We start from the raw sequence: 26,116 nt of genomic DNA, 5'->3' as shown, positions 1-26,116 counted from the left end.
CCTGACTGGGGCACGGTCACAATACAAACAATAAATATTATTTACTCCTGTCACTGACTTCAGTTTAATGCCAATAACTTAAGCAGCTCAGCAGCTGAAATTTAAGGCTAGCACCATCTCTTTGCATTGATGTACTATATCAGTTACATAATAATACTAAGATAATTTATGTAAATTCCCAGTCAAGGTCTTGAACAATACATTTTTAATTCCCCTCATCTCAAGCACATTCCTCTGTCACCTGGCAAGCTAATATCCCCATGTGATCTTTTTTAAATAAACTAATTAACATGTAATTAGCACTGCCCTCAGTGCACCCGAGCCCAGCCATTGCTCATCTGCTATTCAGCGGTGGAAGTAGATGTCACAGAACACACACACCCGGTTTGGCGTTTTTTTCCTGTCACCGATGCAAGGATATCCCGGGGGAGAGCTCTCCTGCTCAGGACTGTCTCTTCAGAGCTCTCCTCTCACATTCAGTGGAAAGAAAACGTCATCGGTTAAACGTGACCCAGGGGGCACCTAAATCGTGCTCTGATTGGAGTCAGTGGGAAGTGACTCAGCTGAACTCAGTGGCATTACTCCACTGTAACAGCCGAATTGGGGCCCCTCTCCAGTTACAAAAAAGAACAGGAGTCCTTGTGGCACCTTAGAGACTAACAAATTTATTAGAGCATAAGCTTTCATGGGCTACAGCCCACTTCGTCGGATGCATAGAATGGATCCAGTTACAGATTCACAGCAAATGGTGCTGTACCCAGAGCAATGGTTGGGTCCTTCTTGAACTTCCTGAGTTTGTAAGGGCTGGGAGCACTGTGGATTTTCTTAGCCCCTGAAGGAAACTTTCTTATGCTATCTCCTCCTGATTACGCAGGAGTAGCGTTAATGAGAGAAAGATGGAACCCAACCCATTAGCGCTTGACCGGAAACAAAAGGATCAGACCGAGGTGGGACCTTAGGTGGGGGAATACAATGGAAAATAAGAAAGCAAGGGTCTGGAAGGACACTTAGCTAAAAAACCATGATGACTAGAATGATACAGTGATTTGTGACTGAGAGGCTGGTGCATTTTGTGGGCAAGGGGGGCTATTCCCCATTCCTGACTCCATAACCCAGTTGTATCTGGCAAGTAACAATCTCATGCTTAAGGAGAAACTTGCTGTTCAATGCAAAATTTTCCCCTTCTTGTTGCACTGTTTTGGCTGCAGAAACAGAAAGTGCAGTAAAATCTCCATTGCACGTATCTAGATCTAAGAAGGAGCTAGGAAACGCCAAGTTTGAATGTTGTAGTCTTTATTATGCAGGGAACAATTTATTCTAGTCATTTCCAATATGTTTCTTTTGCATTAATGAAGAATTATGGGAGCCCTGCAGTGGCCAACATAGCAAACATAAGTTTCCACAGAGGCGAGCCAAATGACTGTGTAGTCTAGTGGGAAAAGTATGTACTTAATATTTAAAAGGTAGCCACTGCAAATGCTAGTAAGAGTGACTTTGCCTTTAATCCAGGAGAAGTCAAACTGTATCTATATCGCTGGATGAGTATTATTATATGTATTTTTTCATCCTTTCTAGGGATGGATTATTTATATGAAGGAGTGAAAAAAAACTTGGGGCATTAAAACATAGTGGGTTATAGTTAAGACTTTTGTACGTGGAATATAAGTGATGCGAGCTTGCTGCTTGTTCAGTAATTCTGAGTTTACAGACTTTAATAGCTTCAGATAAATCAGCTCAGAAACAGTAGTTAATTCTTCTTTAAATAGACTGTGGAAAAGAGTAAAATTGTGACTACTAAAATTGCCATACTTTAGGGCAAACGGGTGCCATATATAAACACTGCTGTAAATGATGATCTGGATAACTTTATTAGCCATCGGAAGGGAAGAAATGCTGAAAAATTGAGTTTTCAGGGCATCAATCCACCTATTGAGTCATCTGCTCATGGCAATTTCAAGTTAGCGGAGTCATGAAGGCTTCCCTGGTTGCAGGTACATTTGCAAAATATTCTGAAAATGTTAATAAAGATGCCGTCAGTCTGAAGAATCTCTAAGAACAGCAGCAGTCTTCTAGCAATAAAATTACAAGTCTTATGTTTATTATTCAGAGTGAGAACAGATTGAATGGTGAAACATCTAAATCACACTACCACACATTTAAGGAAAACTGATTTTTTAAAAAATATTGGAGCGAGGCAAACAGCTTATCAAATGCAAATATAGCCCATTCATCATAATAAAAGCCAGCATGAGCTAATCAGTCAAATGTATTGAAATTGTCAGTCTCTGGGAGTAGATAACTGTTTGCAGCACCTGTTATTAAAAATTCCAGCACACCATTGTCTATTTTTAATTTTATATTTTAATTTCATTTTTTCTAATATCTATGTGATGGGGTATACCTGCCCCACACTGGACAAGAAGGCGTTAACTTCATATTGTGGGCTAAGGAATCCACACCCCCTAGCCACTGCTGGGCATGCTCCAACTGGAGCCTCAGTATAAAAGGGAGCACTCAGTCTGGGCTGACTGTTGAGGAGAGAGGATGTGTATTGCAGGACTATCTTCTGAGGACTGCTGGCGCCCCAGACCACAGAGGCCAGGCGCACTGAGACCCAGGGCAGATACCCGGCTGCCCGCAGAAGCCCATGAGGGGACAGAGTCATTGGGAGCTTTGCTGGCCGATGACCCCAGAGGCCCAGAAGACCCGTGGATGGCATTTTTGGAAAACAGGGTAGGAAGTAGCCCCCAGCAATTAGATATTGGTCCGGTTGTAGAACCGGGGCAAAGTCAGCATGTTTCAGATGTATCCCTGCTGACATAGTGGTGAATGAAGTCATCACTGACAGGGCCCTGGGCTGGGACCTGGTGGAGTAGAGAGGGCCTGGGACCCCCTACCCTAGCTGTCACCCACCCCTGGGTGGTGGCCCACTTCCCCCCTGGCCACTAAGCCACGCAGCTCTGCATAGGAGGGCAGCTATATTGATTCTGGCCACTGGGCCATGCAGCCCTGCATGGGGTGGGGGACTGTGTTATTAACTCTGGCCATTAGGCCAAACTGCCCTGAGGCTAAGGGTGGTTATTTGGACTTTGCCCTGGGGCTATAATGCCCCCTTCTCCCTGAACAAAGGGTGATGAGGTGTACCTGCCCTGTGACAATCCTGTCTTTTTAATGTAGAATGTTACATCATTTTTCTCCCAGCTGTCCTGCCTTTGAATCCTCAGGTCTGATCCTCAGCTTGCTTAGATCACCTTAGTTCTGTTGAAGCCAATTGATCTATGCTGATTGACAGCACCTGTGGTTCTGGCCCTTCATGTCTAAGCACTAGACAGAAAGCTAGCACTGAAGTCATTCCTAATGTGTCTTGAGTTACAGAAACTAAATCGGAGACACATTAAACAACAAAAGTTATGTGTTAATTAAATTGACACGGTCAACTTACATTGGCCAAACTACACATTTTGGAATAACAAGCTTCTTTAAAGCTTATTGCAAGATCAAATCTAAAAAAATCAAATATCCAACGAAAGTCATCATTTTCAAGTAAATATGCATGCATTTTCAGCCCACACACTGCAGCACTAAGGCCCCAATTCAGCAGTACATATCCATTCACCAACGCTCTGAATCGCTTACTTAACCTTGAAGTCACTGGAAGGAATGAAGTACATGCCTAAAATGAAGCAGGTGTCTATAAGTTCTTTGCTCAATCGGCATCTAAGATTTACCTGAAAGTGAAACTTCCTCTAAATAAAAGGGAAAGGTACTTATTGGTTTTGATTGTCCAGCCTGAGAGAAATGCAAACTGTAAACAAAAGATATAAATTGTGATAAGTGGATTTCTTTATTATTTTCACTTTTAATAATTTAAGGTGTTACTAGAAACATAAGTAAAGCAATGTTTGTTTACAACATAAGATTTTTAAGCTGTGCCCTTTAGGTAATTAAAGATTTATAGTGTGTTTTCTCTGATATGCGGCCTATGGAAAGCAAATGAGATCATACCAGCTAGTTCATTCAGAATCTACTGAGCGCCTCTGTATATCTGTGTATGCTTGAGTGAGCATGTGTGTGCATGTTTGAGGAAACATCATCATAACAATTAGTAGTAGACAGCATTCAGAGAGATAGGCAGGATCTCTTGGCTTTCAATGCAATTCATCCCCACTCTGGATATCGTTAAGCCATCTCGATAAAAGATAAATTTTAACTTTGGCTCATAACGATATTTTAGAGTGGCCTGTTATTTGTTGTTGCTGCTGCTTTGGAAGACATTAGATGGCATCAGTGCTTGATTTGGTGCAAACGCTTGTTGTTTTTATCATGACTCTTGCCATATTTAATGTTTTGTTTAAATCCCCATCTGATGGAGTCAAGAGATCTCATGAGACTGACTGCGTTCATTTTTGGAAAAAAAGCAAACATCTAGCCCCCACGGTTACTGAGAAGCTTGCAAACAGGACCCAAGTGTGCCCTAAATGCACAGAAAGCAAAGAAAATCTAGCATCTTTTTATCTTAAAAATATTTTTTGAGGCCTGACATTTTTGAATGCTTGGGATTAGCAGTCCTGCAAATGGCCTGGAATTTTGAAACCCTGGTGTTCCCTGTAAAGGCTTTATCACCCTTCTGCTAATTGCTCAGGTTCAGATTCTCCCTTCTCTGAGAACATCCTCCTGAGGTGAGCAGCAAAACTAAATTCTCCAAATTCTTCCATCATTGGGAGGAACTGGCCAAGGCACTGGTTCATGAGCTATGCCAGCTGGTGAATGGCCTCATCTCATCAGCTGGTGAATGGCCTCATCTCATCAGCTGGTGAATGGTCGCATCGGGGTTGAATCCTTGGTTGGTTTCTAATATGTACACACAGCCATAATCTCCAACTCTGTAGGTAGAATGTTGGCAGGTGGCAGGCCTGTGTGATGATCAGACTTCTGCCTATAGCCTGTTACCTCAGAGTCCTTTGTAGACTGACATACACATGATACGAGAGTCACTTTATCGTCCAGTGAACTGCAGCACTGTAACAGAGTAGGGCAGCGAATGGAGAATACAGTGCTTTCTATCAAGCTAAAAACTCTTGGGGCCGGGGGGGAGGAATTAAGACATAGAGGATGGGATCAGCTAAATTGGAATTTGGACACCGGTATTCACACCTCTAGCTTTACAAAAAGTGTCATCACATCTTTAATAACAACTGGTCCTGACCTCTTGTATCCTGGATGGCACCTGTAAGACCCATCCCCAGCAGATCCGATGATGGCAGTGTAATGCCCCAGCACAGCTGTAAGGGCCTTATAGATTAGTACTGACAGAGGGAAAATGGCACCTACTGACTTACCAGCTAGTGCTACTTCCTTGAGCTCTGAGGTGTTCCTTTAAAAGTTCCCAGCGTTAGTGAGCTCTGGCAGGAAGACACCATAAAATGTTATGTATGCAAAGTACACCTTTCAGGAATCCGGCTTCCCTCAAGCCTGGTATGATTGTACATGGTCCTATTAGTTTTCCTTCCCAATTGTGGAGGAGATATACTTGAGAACATCTAGCACATTTCCAGAAGTTGGCATGATTGCTGACATTTTCTTTCTGTTTAATTTCCAGGAGTTTCCTGTGCTAACTGCCACAGAGTTCTCATAATAAGCAGCTGGTTATCAGCAGAGAAATAGATCTGACTGTTCTCTGGCATTCTCCTTATGTGTTGATTTTTTAACATTCAGTTATATGAAACATACAAAGCAAAATCACCTAAGCACATAATGATACGTTGATGGTATCTTAACATTCCTAGCTCAGTGGGGCCTTTTCAACTTAATGCTCAATCTGTTTAGTTTAAATAGCTGCATTACACGACAGGTTCAAGGTTGGTACATCTTTAGTTTTCAGCTCACATGGAATTCACTGTAAGATGGCTCTGTCAGACAGAGGGTTGGAAGATGATTTGGGTCAGTGGATAGGATATTGGACTGGGACTTGGGACACCTAAGATCTCTTCCTAGCTCTGCCACTGAATTGCTGGGTGATTTTTGGGCAAATCTCTGTCTGTTTTCCCCTCCTAGCCTCTCTCTATTTAGATAGTCTCTGCCCCAAAGAGTTTACAATATCTCACTACGTGTTTATACAGTGCCCTATGGAATAGGGCCCGGTGTTGGTTGGGTCTTTTAGGCATTGCTATCATACAAATCATGATACCATAATAGGGAAGTGCTATGTTACAGTGAAGCTGAAGTATGATATAATAATAATTTGCAATTTATAAGGTCTATACATGTCAACTAAACAAACCTCATCATACCCCGTGTGAGGCTGTTAAATCTGAGGAGCTCCATTTCATAGATGAGGAAACTGTAGCACAGCCAGATTCAGGGTTTGTTTACACATCAGAAATTGTCCAGTGCTGGCCATGCCTGCAGCTGAACAAAGGCTGAACACATAAGAACGGCCATACTGGCTCAGACCAAAGGTCCATCCAGCCCTGTATCCTGTCTTCTGACAGTGGCCAGTGCCAGGTGCCCCAGAGGCAATGAACAGAACAGGTGATCACCAAGTGATCCATCCTCTGTCGCCCATTCCCAGCTTCTGGCAAACAGAGGCTAGGAACACCATCCTGCCCTATTAGCCATTGATGGACCTGTCCTCCATGAACTTATCTAGTTCTTTTTTGAACCCTGATTGTTATTGCAAGTAGACAAAGGCTAAATAAGGACAGCACTGTTTCAGGGCCATCAGATAAAACCTGCTATGAACTGACCCATCAGAGGAGTGAAGTTCTGGAACAGTCTTCCAAGGGAAGCAGTGGCGGCAAAAGACCTATCTGGCTTCAAGATTAAACTCAATAAGTTTATGGAGGAGATGGTATGGTGGGATAACATGATTTTGGCAATTAATTGATCTTTAACTATTCATGGTAAATAGGCCTGATGGGATGTTAGATGGGGTGGGATCTGAGTTTCTACAGAGAATTCTTTCCTGGGTATCTGGCTGGTGAATCTTGCCCACCTGCTCAGGGTTCAGCTGATCGCCATATTTGGGGTCAGGAAAGAATTTTCCTCCAGGGCAGATTGGAAGAGGCCCTGGGGGGTTTTCAACTTCCTCTGTAGCCTGGGGCACGGGTCACTTGCTGGAGGAGTCTCTGCACCTTGAAGTCTTTAAACCATGATTTGAGGACTTCAATAGCTCAGACATAGGTGAGAGGTTTATTGCAGGAGTGGGAGGGTGAGATTCTGTGGCCTGCATTGTGCAGGAGGTCAGACTAGATGATCGTAATAGTCCCTTCTGACCTTAATAACTGAGTCTGTGAGACCCAAAGTCATGCAGGCAAACCCAGAACAGAACTCCTCATCCTTACACACTACCACTCCGCTCTTTGCTTAGCCACCAGCTAGTGTCCATTTTAATTCTGCATGTTGGCTAATGCATGGCTTGCGCTAAATAGTCTGCCTATTGAGCTGTTAATATTATGTTATAAATGTGGATTTTTCTTAAAGAGAATTTTAGTGCTTGTGTAGTGTTCAGATTTTAGTGTAATGAGACCAAAAGCCACTAGGCAAAGAACAGCCTGGGTAGTAGCAGGGCAAGGTTCCCACAAATGCTCTGCCAATGTGTCCCAGCCCTATTGTGGAACACCCACCTGTAATGCAGTCTATGAACTTCTTTAGGCAATTAGAGGTCAGACTGGTCTTTTCTGGCTTTTAGATTTATGAATGAGGAGTTGAGCTGGTTGGGATAATAGGTTTTGGGAAGCATTGTGCACCCTATTACTTCTGAGTTTGTAACCAGGGAGTGGCCTGGTTTTTGTCCACATGCAGTATTGTTATTTCTTAGTATTCATAGCAGCTAAAAGTGTCTTGCCCTTTGCTACAGGATTGTCGGCCTGATCATGATGTGTGTAGTCAGGATGCCCTAACTGCCTGTGTAACCAGTGGACTGCAGGATTCTTGTGCCTTCCTCTGAAGCATCTGCTGGAGGCAAAATACTGGACTAAAATGGACCATGGATCTGCTCCAGCCTGGCAATTCCTATGTTCCTACGATTTCGTTAGCTCCTTTTTTCCTCCCAGGTTTCTGAGCGCTAAGGCTTTCTGGAGTACCTTGCCTCACGTCCTGCTGGGTGCGCCTGTGTCCTCTGTGCCCCAGAAGGGGACAGAATGCCACATGGGATAGCTGGCCAGAATGCATTGATACAAACAAGTTGTAGGGTAGGTGTAGACAACAGAAACACAGTTGACTCAGTTTCCTTGTGCAACAAGCTGCAGTGTGCACACAGTTCCTATGTGCGTGTTACCATGGGTGTTGTGCAACTCGGTGACAAAGCCATATTTGCACTTAAACTGTACACTGAGCAAGACAGTCTGATCCTGAGCTTTTTATCCAACAACACTCCAGTGTGCTAAAAAAAAAAAAAATAGTGGAACTTACAAAGCGCTTGACAATCATCGGGGCTCATTTACTTGCTCTGGGACCACCCATCCGCTGCTTCTTTGTGTCTGTACATTGTTTACATTTTAACCTTTTTGTGCTAGATCCACAACTGGTGTAAATAAGTGTACTTCCACTACCTGACCCCTTGTTTTTGTATTTGTCTGTGAAGCACCTACCTTGCTGTTGGCCCGGTAAGAATAAATAATCTGTTGAAATGAGGGTCACTGTGGTCTCTTCCTGTGTTCGGTGATTCAAATCACCTTTTAAAAAAAATCTTGACAGCTCACAAATGTGCTTAGGCTGCCTTTTTTTTTTAAGTGTGTTCTTCTAGTCCTCTTGCAATGCCGCCTCATTTTCCTCATGCCTCATGATTCACTTGTACAGCTTTTATAGCTGTAGAGAATGACAACTGCATTAATGTTCTGGATGAAATATATCAGCATGTAGTTTGGAGCCATATATTATTTATGCTGTTAGGATCTTTTTACACTTGCAGTAAATATTTCCAACTTCAGTGAAGTTGCAGATTCATCACTGTAAATCTGCATATTGGTTTTTTTGGTGTCTTGCTCGCTACAGTCATATTTCATTTCTACTAATAAGGAAATTGTCTTCTGTTTAAAAATGACCCTATCAGCTGAAACAGAGCTCTGTATTTATCTACATTTAATATCCATCTGTCTAGAACAAAACTCACAAATCTGGACCCTATGTAGCTTCTGTGAATGAATGTAAGGACCAGATTCTGATAAAATGAGTAGCACTTTAATTGTTTATTTCCAAGGGCATACTCTTGGAGTATGGTGCTGTTCAGTGTGAGTAAAAGTATCAAAATGTGGCCCTAAGTTAGCATCATCGGGAATGCTTCTCTTCTAGATGTGTGGGTGTATGACTTTTCAAGGTTCATTGATGGTGCCCATCACTGTGGTATCTGAGTGTATCGCAAGGTGCCATCTGAGCATGCCCCATTTGCCTTCAAGTCTAGGAGTTTTGTCTTCTAGCGCTTTGTATCACTGTTGGCTTGTCTGAAGACAAAGCTTAGGGGCAAGTCCTTCACCAGCTAGCATCAGGTTGCCCTTGAGTTTGAGCTCAGAGCAATAGGACCAGTCCTGAAATCCTCACTGTGATGCAACCACCACATTTATTGGGTCTAGAGGCAAGTCAGTAAAGTAATAGTTTTTATTAAGGGTCTGATCCTGCAATCCTTACTCAGGCGAGGAGTAGTGCTGACATCAGGATCAGGCCCTGTGAGCTCTAAAGGACATCAACAAATGCTGAGGGAAACTTTAAAAGCCACAAAGGAGAAGTTGGGGATTTAGGTTCCCATGGTGCCTTTAAAAATCTCCCTTGTTATATTTAAAGGAATCCAAGTATTTAAATGTACGAAAGAGAACAATGAAGCAAAGATAGGTAAAAGATCCAAATATACCTGCAATTCAGTCTCACATTGCACTTCCAAAATCAAGCTTGAACAGCTGCCCATCAACTATCTAACAGGGATATGATTATACTGGTTTGGAAAATCCATTGAACACGTGAAAATATAGTACATATTTAATTTACTAAAGAAGGATAACATGCTCGTCGGTTTTGATGACTGGTGTACATGCTGGTCTGTAGCCTAGGCTGTATGTGGAAGGTCGATTCGTTGACTTACATTGGGAAGGGGAATAGGGAAGGTACAATCATATGTGCCGTTTATATAGGAGGTTAGATAGGAGGGATGAATTGGGCTTTACTTAATAGTGAGGTAGGGTAGGGAAGGAGTGCTAAATAGTAGGATGGCAAAGAAGTTGTTTCTTGACTGTATATAAAAAATAATGTATGAGACTTGTGGTTTCTCGGCCAGGGTGGGTAGTTGGAGAGAGTGGAGTCTTTGAAGACAAGAGGTTGGCATGTCTGTCTAATAATGGGTGCATGAATTGAAGCTGCTCAGAGTTTATAGACTATAGGAGGTCAGGGGTGGGGAGGGGAGGTTCCACAATATTGTAGTTCATATTCCAGTCCTATGGCTTGTGTTCCTACTATGGAAATGCACGTAGTGATGAGAGCAGGTAAAAAGGTTTCTGGTCTATAGGCTGTTGCTGGGCTGTGGTGTGGGGGTGGAATTAGAATTTTTGGGGGATATGCACTGTGAAATTCTACATGTGTACCTCCTATTCAGGAAGCTGAACTGTGATGAGTATCTGGATATTTCTTAATTGTTATCTTCCAACTCATGTTTCATTTTCCTAAACCATTATATACACACAGGGCATCCACCTTAAGTATACAAAGTATTTTCTGGCTGTGGTCTGATAACCAGTACAAACTTGCATTGGCTGATCGGCCATTCTGAGGGCAGGATGCTGTCCTCTGGCAACTAGTGAGATCTGAATAACCTTTTTGAGGGCATCAGGTGCACCACAGAATGTGCTGTATCAGCAGCTTCTCTTGCTCCCTTTAAATTGGTGCAGATATTTAAATAACTTGGTTGATGCCAGCATTTGATTATATTTTTTGTACATTCTTTTATAGCAACATCCTGGTGATGAGGGAGTCAGAATGAAATGATCAAGATTAGATAGACCCAGAAGAGGCAAACATATGTCCTGTCTTATATGGGGATGGTATCCGAGAGCAGTTTTTTAGATAAGAAACCAATTTAGAGCTTATTTCAGATTTCCGAATGATGATGCTAACATGCTTTCAGAAGCATCAGTGTTACCCTTTTCACCCATATTTACTTGCGGTTAATTAATTCACCGTTTCTTTTCCTGCTTCTTTATTACTACTTTTATTTGTAGTCAGTAGTGCCTAGAGATCCCAACTAGGTTCTGGAGTTTGCAATCTAAACAGACAAGACAGGTGGGCTAGGAAACAGAGGCACCGTTACAGTGAATTGCCCAAGGTCACACAGCAGGTCTGTGGCAGAAGCACAAAAGGAATCCACGTCTCATAAATCCCAGATTTAGCAATCTCCTAGACTACACTGCTGCAAACAAAAAGCATACACACACACACACTCCTCTGAGCGCGCATGGCCTAAAAAACACTAACTACAGATCAGTGATGTTCAGCTTGAGGGTTAAATAGTGCAGAGCCTCAGTTAAGTGTTCTCACTTACAACAGTCTTCAGTCTGCCTTCAGATCACTTTTGAGGACCCAGGAGTACTGCAGCCTGCAAGTTGGGAGTATGCAGATGGAAAAGTTTTTTTTTCTTTCTTTGGAAAATGTCAATTTGCAGAAACCTTTTGCGGGAAAGGTCTGGTTTTGATTAAACTCTTATTGGAAAGGTTTTGCAGTTCGAGGATATGAAAGAGATTCATCCCAGAAGAATAGCCAACAAGCTGGTGGTTAGGGCATTCCCCTGGGATGTGGGATACCCAGCTTCAGCTCATTGCTCTGCCAGGTTTGGAGCAGCAATTTAAACCCAAGTCACTTACATCCCACATGAGTGCCCTAACCACGAGGCTACTGACTATTCTGGGGCTGGTAACCATTCCCTGGGTTTCACAAAAAAATTCCAAAGAGCTTGGCTTTTGCTGGATGTGGAATGGGAAGTAGTGTGAAATCTACAAGTTTTGTAGACTGGGAAAGCCATCTCCTGCCCAGTTCAACTTAGGAGTGTCCACTAAGGTTTGGTCTTGAAAGCTCTTTTGAAGCATACAAATGCATGGATGATGGTCATATTCCTCCTGCACTTGGCTGCTTCGCTCGTGCATGGAGTTGGAGCAGTCAAGGTGGGGAAGCAGAACATAGCAGAGCGAGGAAGGAATACTGTGTCTGGTGCCCACAATTAAAGAAGGATGTTGATACATTGCAGAGTTCAGAGAAGAGCCACAAGACTGATTAAAGGATTAGAAAACGTGCCTTATAGTGACTGACTCAAAGAGCATAATCTCTTTACTTTAACCAACAGCAGGTGAAGGGGTGACTTGATCGCAGTCTATAATTACCTACATGGAGAACAAATATTTAAATAATGGGCTCTTCAGTCTAGCAGAGACAGGTTTAACACAATCCAATGGCTGGATCCATGCTAGGCAAATTCAGACGGGAAATAAGGTGTGGATTTTTAACAATGAGGCTATTTAACCATTGGAACAATGTACCATGAATTGTAGTGGATTCTCTGTCACTGACCATTTTAAAATCAAGATGGGATGTTTTTCACCAAATCTGCTCTAGGAATTATTTTGGGGCAGTTCTCCGGCCTGTGTTGTACAGGAGGTCAGACTAGATGGTCACAGTGGTCCCTTCTGGCCTGTGGATATATGCATCCCCTTTGCTTTATAGACTATCAGGGCTGGAAGGGACCTCAGGAGGTCATCTAGTCCAACCCCCTGCTCCAGTACCTCCCATCCTCACGGTTCTCCTCCAAAGTCCCCCTCCTCTACCCACACCCCCAATTCTCGTCACTTTTCCAAAGTGCCCAGACCTTGAGTAGATATCTCTCCCCGACCCATCCCCATGCTTCTGTCCATACCATCCATCACCCATCCACACAGGAAAGGCAGAAATTGCTTCACTTGCAGATGGACGAGAGGTTAATTTCACTGTGTCACTTTCCTTTGAGATTTCATTGCTGATTTAATGCACATTAAATGTTCTCGCTAAGGGGTAATCATCAAGCCAGTAACAGCTGATGATAAACCTGGGTGTGTGGAGAGAAGGGGGGAGAAGCAGAATGGCGAGGCTGACAATGCCAGCAGGAACTGGAAAGCTGCCAAGCGAGGGGGGCTAGCTGAGAGAGGTCTGTCCTTTACTCCGCACTTGCTTGGATTCTATTGGTTACTGAGTTGCTGTTTAAAGCAGAAGCGCTTGGAGGATTTAGCTGCAGAGCCAGACACCGGATTGCAGCCCACCCTTCTGTGCAAGGCACACACAGGAGCTTGCAGAGTGTTCAGATTTTGATTTCTCTTGAAAGAGAAAAGAAAGGGAGGGAAAGATTGAAAAGGGAGCTCAGATCCCACAGCCCCAGGGGGCGAATCATGGATGCGACCATATTTCAGATCATCATCAACGAATTTGATGCCAACTGCAGCCTCCTAGATGCTTTGCAGGATACTTTTTTCAGGAGTTCCCCTGTTCCCTTCCTTGGCTTTGATGGTAGGATGTGTTAGCCTATAACAGGGCTTGGAAAAGCCTGGGGTTAAGCTTCTTAGAGTCACACTTTGCTTTGTGATGTGAACGGGTTGCTTCGGGGCTTTCTCAATCGCTTCTCTTTCGTTTCTCTTTTTTAATGTGAAGGTCCATATTGCAATGCCACCACCGATCAGATAGGGACCTGCTGGCCCCAGACCACTGCTGGGGAACTGGTGGAGAGACCCTGCCCGGAGTTTTTCAACGGGATCAAATACAACACCACCCGTAAGTACAAACTCCCCTCTTCTCTGTCTGCAGCTTGCGCTGAGAAAAGCGCTCTTATGAAGGCCCTGAATGCATCCTCATAAAAAGCAGTTTCTTAAGTGTTTGGCTGGGAATTGACATATCCTGCACATTCTGAGTGATGCATACAAATTCCTGTCTTGAGTGATACCGATTTTAACATAAACTTGGCCTTTTAAACACTTGCATATGTTTCTTCAGGCAGATGTGGAGACGAAAACACTCCATGTCTTTTAAGGAGACAAGGACATTTAAACATGCCCACTGAATGTCTTAGGTATTTAAAAGTGTGATCCTGGTTTGTGCACATTTCAATTAACGTAATTATCTCTCTGGCTTGCTCGGTCCTCAGTCTTAATTAATAAATTGGTGATGTGCTTTGGAACAACCAGCCCTCTGGAGGGAACAGTATGTGTCTGAACAGGGATTAGAATGGACTGGAACGCCCTGAAGTCCTGTTCTGACAGCATAGGCTGAGGTGCCGAATCTACTTAACTTCACGGGCAGTTTGCTTATTAGTCAGGAACGGATGCAGTGCTTTAAGGCCGGTTGCATCAGGAACTCAGGTGAGCCTGTCCTAGGATGTCATTAGACAGATCAAATTTACCAGCACGGTAAAGTGCAGTCTTACGTGTATTGTACAAATTGTTTGCAGCTGGCTATAAATATTTTCATAACTAAACAATAGTTTTTAATAATAATAATTGGCACATGTCTGACAGGGGTTTTTCAGGGTGTAGATTCAGGCATTCATTTCCCCTCATTCTGGTCAACATTGATCAATCCGTTTAGGAGCTTTTGGATGGTTAAGTGCCCTGAATGCTAGCTCCATGTATGTGGGGTACTTTGGTTAGCATCCTTTTTCAGAACATTGTTAATGTCTTTCTGCATCCCTGTAAGTTTCACTGTGCCCTTGTCCTTGTGGGGAATTCATTCATGTTAATAAGGCTTTAGTATTTTCTTAGGGTCCAAATTCACTTGGATCTGTCAGTAAATCTGAAGAGGGAGGGTCTCAGGGAACTTTGGGTCTCTCTTAGAGCTTGATTTTAAACTTGTTGGAAGTGGATTCCCCCCCTCCTTTTTATGGGTTAATGGCCAGATTTGCAAAAGGGAGCAGCATCCAGCATCTCCCATTTGAGAACTCCTGAAAATCCATGCAGGATCCTCATTTTGCAACCCTTCTTTTGGCAAGCCACCCAGTGAAGTCAGCAGTAGGTTCACCTAGGTAAGGGCTGCAGGATTAACCTTCTGCAAGCTGTGCTCTTTGTGGTGAAATGTGCTATGCCCTTCCAGGGGCCAGATCCTGCCATCCTTCCTGAGAATGAATACTCTTTTACTTCACAAGCAAGTACCATTGACATCAATGGAACTATTCAAGGAGCCAGGCACAATTCAGCAAGAGTGGGGGTATTAGGAATCTGGCCCTAAAAGCTGCCAATGTGCCTTCCGTGTAAGTGTACATAAAAGAACAGGAAATATTACGCTTCCGTTTTCCCTGTGTGTATAGGAAGTTGGTTTCATTGATTTTTCTGAGTTTTTATACTTCCCAAAGGGCTTGATGGAAACAGCATGCTATGGTTATTAACTAGTTGCATCCTTAAAGACAACCGGGAGAGAGGTTAAGTGGAGTTCCTGTGCCCCGAACAAAAAGACCTAAAATTTTTTTTCCATGCGGATACTCTTCATAACGTGTGTTTTCAATATTTCTTAATTTAATTGGAAGGTCAGTCTTTTCTGACTAATGTCCCTGGGTGGTGATTATTTACCTTGCGTTCACAGTAAACTTTCCCTAAATACCCTGCTCTAAGATCTATGGCACAGTTATTACTGCCCCGCATTTGCTACATGCTGTTGCCAGGATAACGTGCTCACAAATATTCAGAGACTGCATGGGAAAAATCTAGTTGCAATAGTCATGTGAAATGGATCATGATTTTTCCCCTTTCAAACTTGTGTCTAAATTGGAAACATTTATACATGTGTATACTATAGTTGGGGTATGTTTGCACCACTTTTCCAATAATGCCTATTTAGGGTTCAGCATCAATGACAGCTTGTAGCAGATGTCTAGAGAAATTAGACTCTTCTGTGTATTTAGCTATGCACCCGATCCTTCAACTCCTTGCTCACGTGAACAAAGACAGTTTGCAGGATGAGGTCTGGGTTCAAGACAGCTTGTAAAGTCAAATGCTTAATAACCAGTTTGCAGACTTTCCTAAATATATTTCAGCAGGAAACTTAATTGTTAACCAGTCTGCTACAGTTAAGATTTTAATGCAGAGATGCAATTACTTCTGTAGTTTGAAAGAGATGTCAATGAAAACAGTCAGGGCACATCTGATATTCCTGGAGACTCCTCCGCTTCCCACACTTGGGCTACTTCTACTTGAGATGTCTCACTTAGATAGTTTATTAAAATTTACTAGGACGCCCTTTACTTCCAGACTGGGTTCTGCTGCAGATTGTGTACATTATGCAAATAGTAAAACAAACACAGTCAACTGAATATAACAGTAACTCAATCTCACGAATAAGGGCAGATAACCCGACCATAGAGTGAAGGATTGATTTGGAGATCTCTTGTGTCAATGCAAGTTATTTCTACCCTAAAACGCTTAATTCAATTCTTTTCTGCTTGTGGCACAACACTATGATCGATTTTAAATAGAACCAAGAGGTACAGATAAGAAATAGTTTGATGTTATTCCCCAGTAAGTGTTGGTGCGGTTCTCTTATCTGGTTCCTTGGACTATAGACAAAAATGCTCCTACTGCAAAATTCGCTACGTCAAATGTTTGTCTTAGCTGTTATCCTGTTGACATGAAGAAGGAAGATACTTGGTTATTGGTTTGAGGGCAGTTACCCTTTAGGAACCATTACATATTTGTGTGTTGCATATTTAATCTCTGTAAAGTCTTGGGAACCAAATGATGAAGTAGTGGATCTTGGTCTTCTAAACACAGTGGGCGAGATCCTCAGCTGGCTCAAATCAGTGAAGCACCACTGACTTCAGTGGAGTTTGACTTAACACCAGCTCAGCATCTGATCATCTGAGCCAAACTGGTCTTAATGGAGTTACCCCAGAGGTGAATTTAACCCCCTAGTTGCCACCAAAAGAAAGATCATGCAGGAAACATTGGGAACTCCAATATATAATCCATATTCCTGAACCCTAATGCCTCAACTCCAGCTGTGCCTATTACAAAAACCCATGCACTCAGGCAGGCAGATGCAGTAACAATGGAAACCCTCAAATGATCCAGCAGAATTGATCCAAAAGGCACTACAGACAAGAAGATGAAAACTACCAAGTGTCAGTACAGACATTTCCATTCAGCTACGATACAGAGAGAGCAGCTTGTGATTGTAACTAAAATCTTCTCCTGTAAGCTACCCTGTAATTTTTTTTTCTGAGAGCTATCAAGTGGCATTGCTAACTTTCAGATGGGATAATAAAACAGCAGGTCCAGGTTTGCTCTCTTTATCCTGTGTGCTCCATTATGGTGGCAAATTCTTTTTTCTCCTACGTATTTCATGAAGCAAAGACATGTTAACAAACACAGTTCTATTCATCCTTGAGTCTGACTCACCAATAAGTACAAATAAGAGTGAATTCTGTGATCAGGGTTCTGGAAATTCCATTGCTAATTTGCTTTTCATATACTGAGCTGCCATCAAATTTACAAAGAAATAAAACCTCCCCTCCCCACCAAAATTAAAATAAAAACCCTACCGATTTATATACGTGTGTGTATGTATATATATTCAATGGCAAAAAAGCTATGTTAATGTGGAGTTAAGCTAGCTTGATGACATGTCATCCCCTTGCAAGATACTAAGGGAGTACTGTCAGTAGCAAGCTGGGATATGAGTTGGATTTATTATCAACATAAATGCCAGGTAAAGTGACTGTGGTCGGTGGTAGGTGTAGCTATACTGAATAGTGGAGGCAGTAGTTAGCTCTGGTCGGTAGAGGGTGTGTGGGAGATGTGTGGATTAGTGTGAGGTGTGTGGCAGAGCTGTGATTGTGATAGGAGATGTACGTTTTCCACCCTCCAAACTGTGTGGTGGGGGGGAAGGGAAGCAATGCTGTTTGCTTTCAGAACGCAGCATGCCTCATTTCTATGGAGAATCGGGCAGGTTCTGTCAGTAGCAGGGCATAGGACTTCTATTTGGATGCTATTGGCAGTGAGGTGGAACATGGCAGGATCTGAATGCCTTAATGATGGTGACTTGAAGGCATAAGTCTGAGATGGTATCCTCTGAAGAAGCGTGAGGGGGCTGTAAGAGGTTGTGAAGTGGTTCTTAAATTGTCCGTCTATTGTATTATTTCTAAGGATGTGGCTAATGGTGAGCGTACACCTTGTCTGTCCTTTAATGTGGAATCCTGTAAGGGAGAGTGAATGGGCTGTAAATGGATGTGTGGGGGAAGGGGACATATGGGCGCATTGCTGAACAAGGACAGGTCAGCTTGTGTGGGTGACCTGGCCTGTACATCTCCTAGTTTTCAGACATTGAGTTTCGCTCAGCTTAGTTCCTGCAAGGAGACGACATGCCACCACGCAACCTTAACTCTGAACTAATAGAGGTGGGGGTTGTCATTAAAAAAAAAAAACTAGGAAATTTAAACAGGAAAGGATGTGGTATTAAGAGTTGTTTAGGCAGTTGTAGGTATCTTGACCTGCAATTTGCATACTAAGCCAAATCAACCTGTAGTGAGTCATCCCTATGCCAGGGGTACTCCGTGCTCTCCCGCTAAGTTCTGCGACCGTGTGATCCAGGAATAGCCCAGAATCCACAGCCAGCCTGGCATTGCATGTATTCCTTTTCCCGCAGCCGTCAAGGTGCCTGGGCTTGAAATCCAAACCTCTGCACCGGGTGTCTTTGGAAACACCACATTGATCCGTAGCCACTTGCTACACACTCCCCTCCCTCCCCAGAGCCAGGAAAATACAGATTTTCCTCAAACAACCCGTCCAAGACTTGTCTACCATCTGACCTCATTGCCTCACCCCTCCACAACTGCTCTCCCCATGCTGCCCACCCCACAAGTCCTCTGCCTTAGGCGCATCCCCATCCAATATAATAAAAGTTCTGGTTAGATCAGCTGCTGACTATTCTGTTGTGTTCAGGGTAAACCTCCCCATAACATAAAAACACATGCTATTAAAACAGACAATGTGTAGCCAGGAACATTGCACAGGTATACAAAGGTTCAGACTAGAAATAGCAGTGGGGTCAAGGCATCCACATATTCCCTCAAACTGCCTAGGTAACCAGAGAGTGGCTGCACAGAAACCCTCTCGTGCTCCTCTGCACATCCCTCCTCAGCACAGGAAGCTCTGAAAGGGAAACAGTGGCCCATTCATCTCAGTGGATATTCTCAGCTGAATGAGAACACCCCCATGGAGATGTATGCAACCTGAAATAAAAGCTCTGTCCATCTCAATGGGGGTTCCTATCCCTGTCCTGAGCGCTTTAGAGCCTATGACATGAAAAAGTATACCCATTCTCAACTCCCCATTTAGAAGGGCAAAACGTCCCAAGATCCTGATTCACATGGTGGGTGGATGGGCAGGAAGGAGGTGTCAGACCCTCCCAAAGGGGCAACTGCCCCCAAACCTGGCTCAAATGAGAGGAGCAAGGGGGGAGGTTTCCAACCCCTGTAGATGGACCTGGAGCCCCAGATCTTGGTATTCACATGGGGGCAGTGACATGGGCTCACACATCCCCAGATGGGTATGGCCCCCCTTATCCCAGATCACAGAAATGTAGAGCTGGAAGGAACCTCAAGGGATCATCTCTAGTCCATCCTCCAGCACTGAGGCAGGACCAAGTAAACCTAGACCATCCCTGACAGGTGTTTGTCCAACCTATTCTTAAAAATCTCTCATGACAGGAATTCCACAATCTATTCCAGAGCTTGACTATCCTGATAGTTTGAAAGTTTTTCCTAATATCTAACCTAAAATCTCTCTTGCTGCAGATAAAGCCCATCACTTCCTGTCCTACCTTCAGTGGACAAGGAGAACAACTGATCACCTTCTTCTTTATAAGAGTCCTTAACATATCTCAAGGCTGTTTTCAAGTCCCTCCCCCCTCCATCCCCCCCGATCTTCTTTTCTCAACTAAACATGCCCATTTTAAAATCTTTCCTCCTAGGTCAGATTTTCTAAACCTTTGATCATTGTTGTAGCTCTCCTCTGGACTCTTTCCAGTTTGCCCACATCTTGCCTAACTGTGGTGCCCAGAATTGGACACAGCTCTCAAGCTGAGGCCTCACTAGTGCTGAGTAGAGCGGGACAGTTACCTCCTGTGTCTTACATATGACACTCCTGTTAATGCACCCCAGAAAGATATTTGCTTTTTTCACAGCTGCAGCCCATTGCTGACTCATTCGATTGGTGAACTACTGTAACCCCCAGATCCTTTTCAGCAGTACTAACACCTAGCCCGTTAGTCCCCATTGGGTAGTTGTGCATTTGATTTTTCCTTCCTAAGGGAAGTACGTTGCACTTATCTTTATTGCATTCCATCTTGCTGATTTCAGACCAATTCTCCAGTTTGTCAAAGTCATTTTGACTTCTAACCCTGTCCTCCAAAGAGCTAGCAACCCCTTACCCCGCAGTTTGGTGTCATCTCAAAATTTTATAAGTATACTTTCCAGTCATTAATGGAAATATTGAATGCTACCGGACCCAGGACTGACCTCTGTGGGACCCCACTACACACACCCTCCCACTTTGAGAGTGGGCCATTGAAAACTACTCTTTGAGAACGGTCTTCCAACCAGTTGTGCACCCTTCTAGTAATTTCATCTAGAAGCCATTTCTCTAGTTTGCTTATGGGAATGTCATGTGGGACTATGTCAAAATTCTTAGTAAAATCACAACCACATGAGAGGGGCAGGGAGGGGGGCCCAGAACCCCCTAGAGGAGCAAGAAGCCCCCAGAGCTGGGTGCATACACAAGAAGGGAGAATATGGGACTGACAGATATCCCTGCCTCTATCTTTCCCTAGTCCCCCTGCCACTTTCCCACCCCTCCACTCCTTCTAACCCCCAAGGCTCCATCTCCTGAGCCTCCAACCTCTCTCTTCTTCTCTACCACTCTTCCCCCTTTTATCTGCCTCCCTATAGCCGCCCTCCTCTCACTGCAGCCCAAACCTCTCTTTATCATATTCCCCTACTCCCTACCTCCTAATTACCCCTCCTTTCCCAGGAACCATTTATATATTTTATTTTTTCCTCAAAGACATTGAGGAGATGCAGTGGGGTTGAGGGTGCAGGGTGGCTGGGTGCACTGGCAAAGCAAGGAGTGCAGGGTAGTTGGGATGCACTGGCAAAGCTCTGGGTTGCATCAAGACATCTGTTTAAAGGTCCATCTTTCAAAAGGTACGTCCACACTAGAAGTGGCTCGTAGAGTACAGACACTGCACGGCTAGCTAGCACGGTGTAGCACGGCGAGACTCACCGGCACGGCACCTCCTGCTGGTCGTCTCAGGAATTGGCTCTTTCCAGCCCTGAGTGCCCTCTGCAGGCCAGTGTCTTGCCTGCCGTTGGCCTCCATGTCCCTCCCAGACCCCAGTGCCCCTTTACCTTGGGGTGCTGCCAGGGGAACCCCCAACCCTCTATCCCCTCCTTGCCTCAGTGGCTACTGCCAGTCACCATCTAGGCCCCGCTCACTGGGGCAGACACGCATCACGGGCAAGGGGGTTGGACCAGCTGCCTCTGGCTATTCCCAGGCTACACCTCTGCAGCCCCAGTACCTTTCTCAGCCTTTAGCAAGGCCTGCAGGTTTTCCAGGCTGGAGCTCCCCAGCTCCTCTGGCCTTCCCCCAGCCCTGCTCCACTCCAGGTACCCTTTTCTCCCAGGCAGCCAGGTCCTTCTCTCTCTACAGCTAAAGAGACTCTGCCTGAGCTTCTGGCTCACAGCCCTTTTATAGGGCCTGCTGTGGCCTGATCGGGGCATGGCCCCAGCTGTGGCTGCCTTCCCCATCAGCCTAGCCTTTAGCTCACAGCCCCGGCCTTCTCCAAGGGTTGGCTTTTAACCCCTTCTGAGCTGGAGCAGGGTGACCGCCCCACTACACATGGGTATAAATAAATAGCATTATAGACAGTGAGGCAGCTTAGGCGAGTAGAGTGTCTTACACAACCCCCAGGGTATGCATAGGCTCTCTACACACGGCCTAACCTGATGATTACTTTAGATAAGCTATTACCAGCAGGACAGTGGGGTGGGAGGAGGTATTGTTTCATATTCTCTGTGTATATATAAAGTCTGCTGCAGTTTCCACGGTATGCATCTGATGAAGTGAGTTGTAGCTCACGAAAGCTCATGCTCAAATAAATTGGTTAGTCTCTAAGGTGCCACAAGTCCTCCTTTTCTTTTTACACACCCAAGCAGTGCCTCCCACGTCTACACTGCTCTTCTAACACCCACCGCCTCTCCCCTGCCATAGTCGTTCACTGCAGCATGTAGCTACACGCGTACTACGTGTACTTTGCTCACCTCCGTAAGGGCAGGCATAGCCCTAGAGTCATTATGGTCTGATGACTGCTCTGTACCATACTCGGAAGCTGATTCATGGTTTCACTTCAGCGGGTTTCCACCTCCTGGAAACCTTCTCCATGACCGTCCCGAAGTACCGTTCTCATTTGCAGGCCGTGCGAGAGTGCCCAAGGCGCTGTAAATGGGGGACTTTCTGTAGCTGCACTAAGCTTAGTGGGCATCTCTGCTTAAGTAGCTGCATTAGGAGATATAGTAGGAGCCAACAAATGTGGTTGTGTATCAAAATGGTACATGGGATGTCTAAGCCTCCAGAAGGCTTGAGGAGTATTTTGGGAGAAAATACAGAAGACTTGAGTTAGCATAGATAATTGGGGTCTTAGCACGTACAATTGTTTTCCATTGTCTCACAGCTCAAATCAAACCAGCCCTTCAAGGGACTCAGGAGAACTTGTCTGTATTGCACACCCACAAAACAAGGTGTTTGCAGATGGCTGTTGGTTTCTTATCAGAAATTAGTTCAGCCATTAAAGGCATCACCTATTTCATGTTCCATAGAGAATTTCCCACAGTGCTTTGTTTCTTCACCTTTGCCTTGACCATAGATAAATAATCTTTTGTGTGTGTGTGTTTATGGGGCGGGGGGGGGGGGGATTAAGGGCTCTTTTCTTCACCTTTATAAAGGAAAGTGCAGGAAATGTATTGTTTAACTGGGCCAAAGAGACTCACCAGGATCATTTTCATCAGTTAAGCAACTGCACATTGAATGGGAACAAATCATTGCTGCTTTTCTTTTGAATAAGGAATTGCTGAAAATGTTTCTGTAATGTAGGTTGTAATTAAGTGCATAAAAACAGGAGTCATTCTAGGAAATCATCAGTATTAGAGCCATGTTCATGCTTTATAGCACAGTACCTGTTCAGGTAATTATAGAACTGTACATTTTATAAGTGGCTGCCCTGAATGCTGTCCTGGTATTTCTACTTATGCTCCCTCGGTCTCCCTTTAGCCCAGAAGTTGCTATTATGAGTCCTTCTATTCCTAGTTCAATTTTGCCTGGTCTCCTTTTGTAAGAGATTCTTCCATTGGTTAATGGAGAGTTTTCTTTGAAAATTGAGCATCATAATAAGAGATTTTGCACCTTATGTTCTGGTAGCCTCACTCTGTGTCAAGGAGAGAAATGAAATACCCATCAATGCAGCTTGACCAATTCGGGTTAGTCGGGTGCCTTTTAAATACAGTTGGGTGCAATGCAGAGATACAGAAGATGTGTGGGTTGGAGGGAGAGGGGGAAGGCAAGAGCTTCCATCCATGCCTGAAAGCCAACCTGAAATTAAATCAGAAGGACAATATATCAGAGTCTTTTTATCTGTTTAAAGTATATTTTGAATAGTAGGGCCTTGCCAAGAGAGAGCTAGAGATAACGTTTGTCCTCTCTTTACTCTGCAAAGTCCATGCATCCACTGGACATAAAACATTTCTACAGAGACCCAACACTGTCCCCCTGTCCCTCTGTCATTCTTGTCATGCTTCTGGCCATCCCATGAGTGTTTCTCATTGGATTTGAGGACAGGAAAATGAACAGAAGTGCAATAAGAAAAGTTGACTTCCAACAACCCTACAGAATGCACTCCTTGTACTGGAAGGATAAGATTACCTTGTGCTTAGCTAAAGGGTTGTATTAGGGATGGAGGAAGGGCCTCCTGCCACGCATCAGCCCTACAGCAACCAGGATTCAGCCCAACAAAATCATTACCCGCAGGTGCTGGAACTAGCGGCCCTGGGGGTGCTGCCGCAACCCTGGCTTGAAGTGGCTTCCATTATAGGCAGGGATTACAGTTTGGTTCAATGGCTCTCAGCTCCCCACTATACAAATTGTTCCAGTGCCCCTGGCCATTACTGCAGTTTGGGGAGTAAATTTGGGTACCTTAAAGTTAAGTGAGAGAATGGGGGATAATAAAGGAGATGGGTGAGAAATAGAGAAGAGAATGAGGCAGAGAAGAGGTCAGTAAACAAAGTTATGGAGAAAGGGGATATAGATTCTTAGGCAGATGAGATTTATGGGTTAAGATCTGAGAAGAGACCCTCTGCTGGTGTCAGTTGGCTTGACTTCAGTGGAGCTATGCACAGCTGAGGGCTTGACCTATCACATGGATATTCCCTTTGGTCACCACCCCTGGATAGTTTTAGATCAGGTTGTACCCTGGCTGTGATGGTCTGAGGCTATGTGTTTGAATTCATGCACAAACGTTGGGTGTCATTTTTTTCCCAAAGCTTTTCTTTCTTTCTTTCTTTCTTTCTTACACATAATTTTTGCTAAGAGATTGTCCTGATGGTGCTGCAATTTGGAAAGCGCATGTTGGAAGCTACATTTAAAAACTGAATGAAAACAACTAATTTTTCACCCTTGTTCAATCGTCACCCTTTGAAATGTGTAATCTCCCCACTGAGTATAAAACTGCAATTAATCACATGCAGTACACTAAGGAGATTATTAATAATGGGTTTCAACCATTTTTTCAGAATTTTCTCCAGCTAATCAAATGCTAATTGGCGTGGTTTTGTGTTTGGGTTATTAGGAGGCTTTCCATGCGCTAATCCAGATCATGCATGATTAGGTTTTTGTTGATGTTGTGCAGACTCGGCAAATGTTCCAAAATCTGGGCCTGATCCTGTAGTTAGGAGTCAGGCAAAACTCTCATTGGACTTGAGCTATGACTGATGTAAATCAGGATCAACTTCCATGGCGTAATACTGATGGATACCAGCTGAGAAACTGGTTCCTTGACCTCACTGGGAGACTTGTCCTTGGCCGCTCTGAATCAGACATCCAAATATTTTAGAGAAGTGATTCTCAACTGGTTGCTCAGGGATCACTTCCCACTAGTCCCAGGGAAGATGTCTGTGTCACATTGGTGAAATATCGGTCAGTCGTCAAGCAGCAGTGTTTGTCACTAGCCAGTCCAGGGCACCCTTCTGGTTTTCAGAGGCTTTTGGGACCAACTCAGTGCGTGTAGGAAACCATCCCTGCACTCTGCATGGCTGCTCCATATCTTCCTTTGTCGGGTGTTTCTTTGGTGCAGAGAGAACGGTGCTTCACTTTTTGATTGATCCTGGAGGAGCAGCAAACACCTAGAATCAAAGTGCAAAGCAGCCAAGAAATTGGGGAAGTGGAGCGCTGAGGGCAATTCTGTGCTGATGTCTAATCTGGTATTAAGGTAAATCCCTACTCAGAGGGATAGGAAATGAGCAGCACAGATACAAAAGGAGTGTGGGAGGAGGAGGAGGATCCAAACCAAACCCCTATCAAAGCAAAACCAAACACTACACGCACAACTCTCGCTGGGGAGACAATGAGAGAATGAACCCCATGTGACAATACTAGTCACCTTGCTTAGAGCATGTCTATGCTGCAATAAAAGACCCGTGGCATGGCTGCGGCTGGCCCAGGTCTGCTAGCTTGGGCTGTGGGCCTATAAAATTGCAGCGTGGACGTTCGTTCTTGGTCTGGAGCCCAGGCTCTGAGACCCTGCGAGGAGCGAGGGTCCCAGAGCCCAGGCTCCAGCCTGATCCCAAACTTCTACATGGCTATTTTTAGCCTCGCAGCGCAAGCCCTGCAAGCCTGAGTCAGCTGACCTGAGCTTGGATGCTTCGTGCTGCAGGGTTTTTATCACAGTGTAGACACACCCCTTATGCACTAGTGAAAGCTGCTGATACTACAGTGATCAGGGCAGTATAAGAACCTACCTAGAACAAAATGAGTGGATATTACCAAGTAGCTGCACCCAGTACGTTACACGCCTGATCCCAAATCTCCCATTGAGA

General features: G+C 44.3%; 1 protein-coding gene across 2 annotated transcripts in view; it reads left to right on the top strand.

Annotated features, from left to right (window-relative positions):
- Nucleotides 1–26,116, top strand: part of CRHR2 (corticotropin releasing hormone receptor 2) — a 255,839-nt gene that overhangs the window by 59,540 nt on the left and 170,183 nt on the right. The window contains exons 1-2 of one of the 2 annotated variants that reach the window (XM_077809522.1): nt 13,389–13,506; nt 13,648–13,767. In XM_077809522.1, coding sequence (XP_077665648.1) covers nt 13,389–13,506; nt 13,648–13,767 — 238 coding nt within the window. Of the gene's footprint in view, nt 1–13,388; nt 13,507–13,647; nt 13,768–26,116 lie in introns of those variants that run through there. The other variant, XM_077809521.1, reaches the window with a different exon arrangement.

The sequence above is a fragment of the Eretmochelys imbricata genome, chromosome 2, assembly GCF_965152235.1.
Source record: "Eretmochelys imbricata isolate rEreImb1 chromosome 2, rEreImb1.hap1, whole genome shotgun sequence".
Lineage (NCBI taxonomy): Eukaryota > Metazoa > Chordata > Testudines > Cheloniidae > Eretmochelys > Eretmochelys imbricata.
Note: the sequence above shows the minus strand (reverse complement) of the source record. Positions and strands in the feature narration are given on the sequence as shown.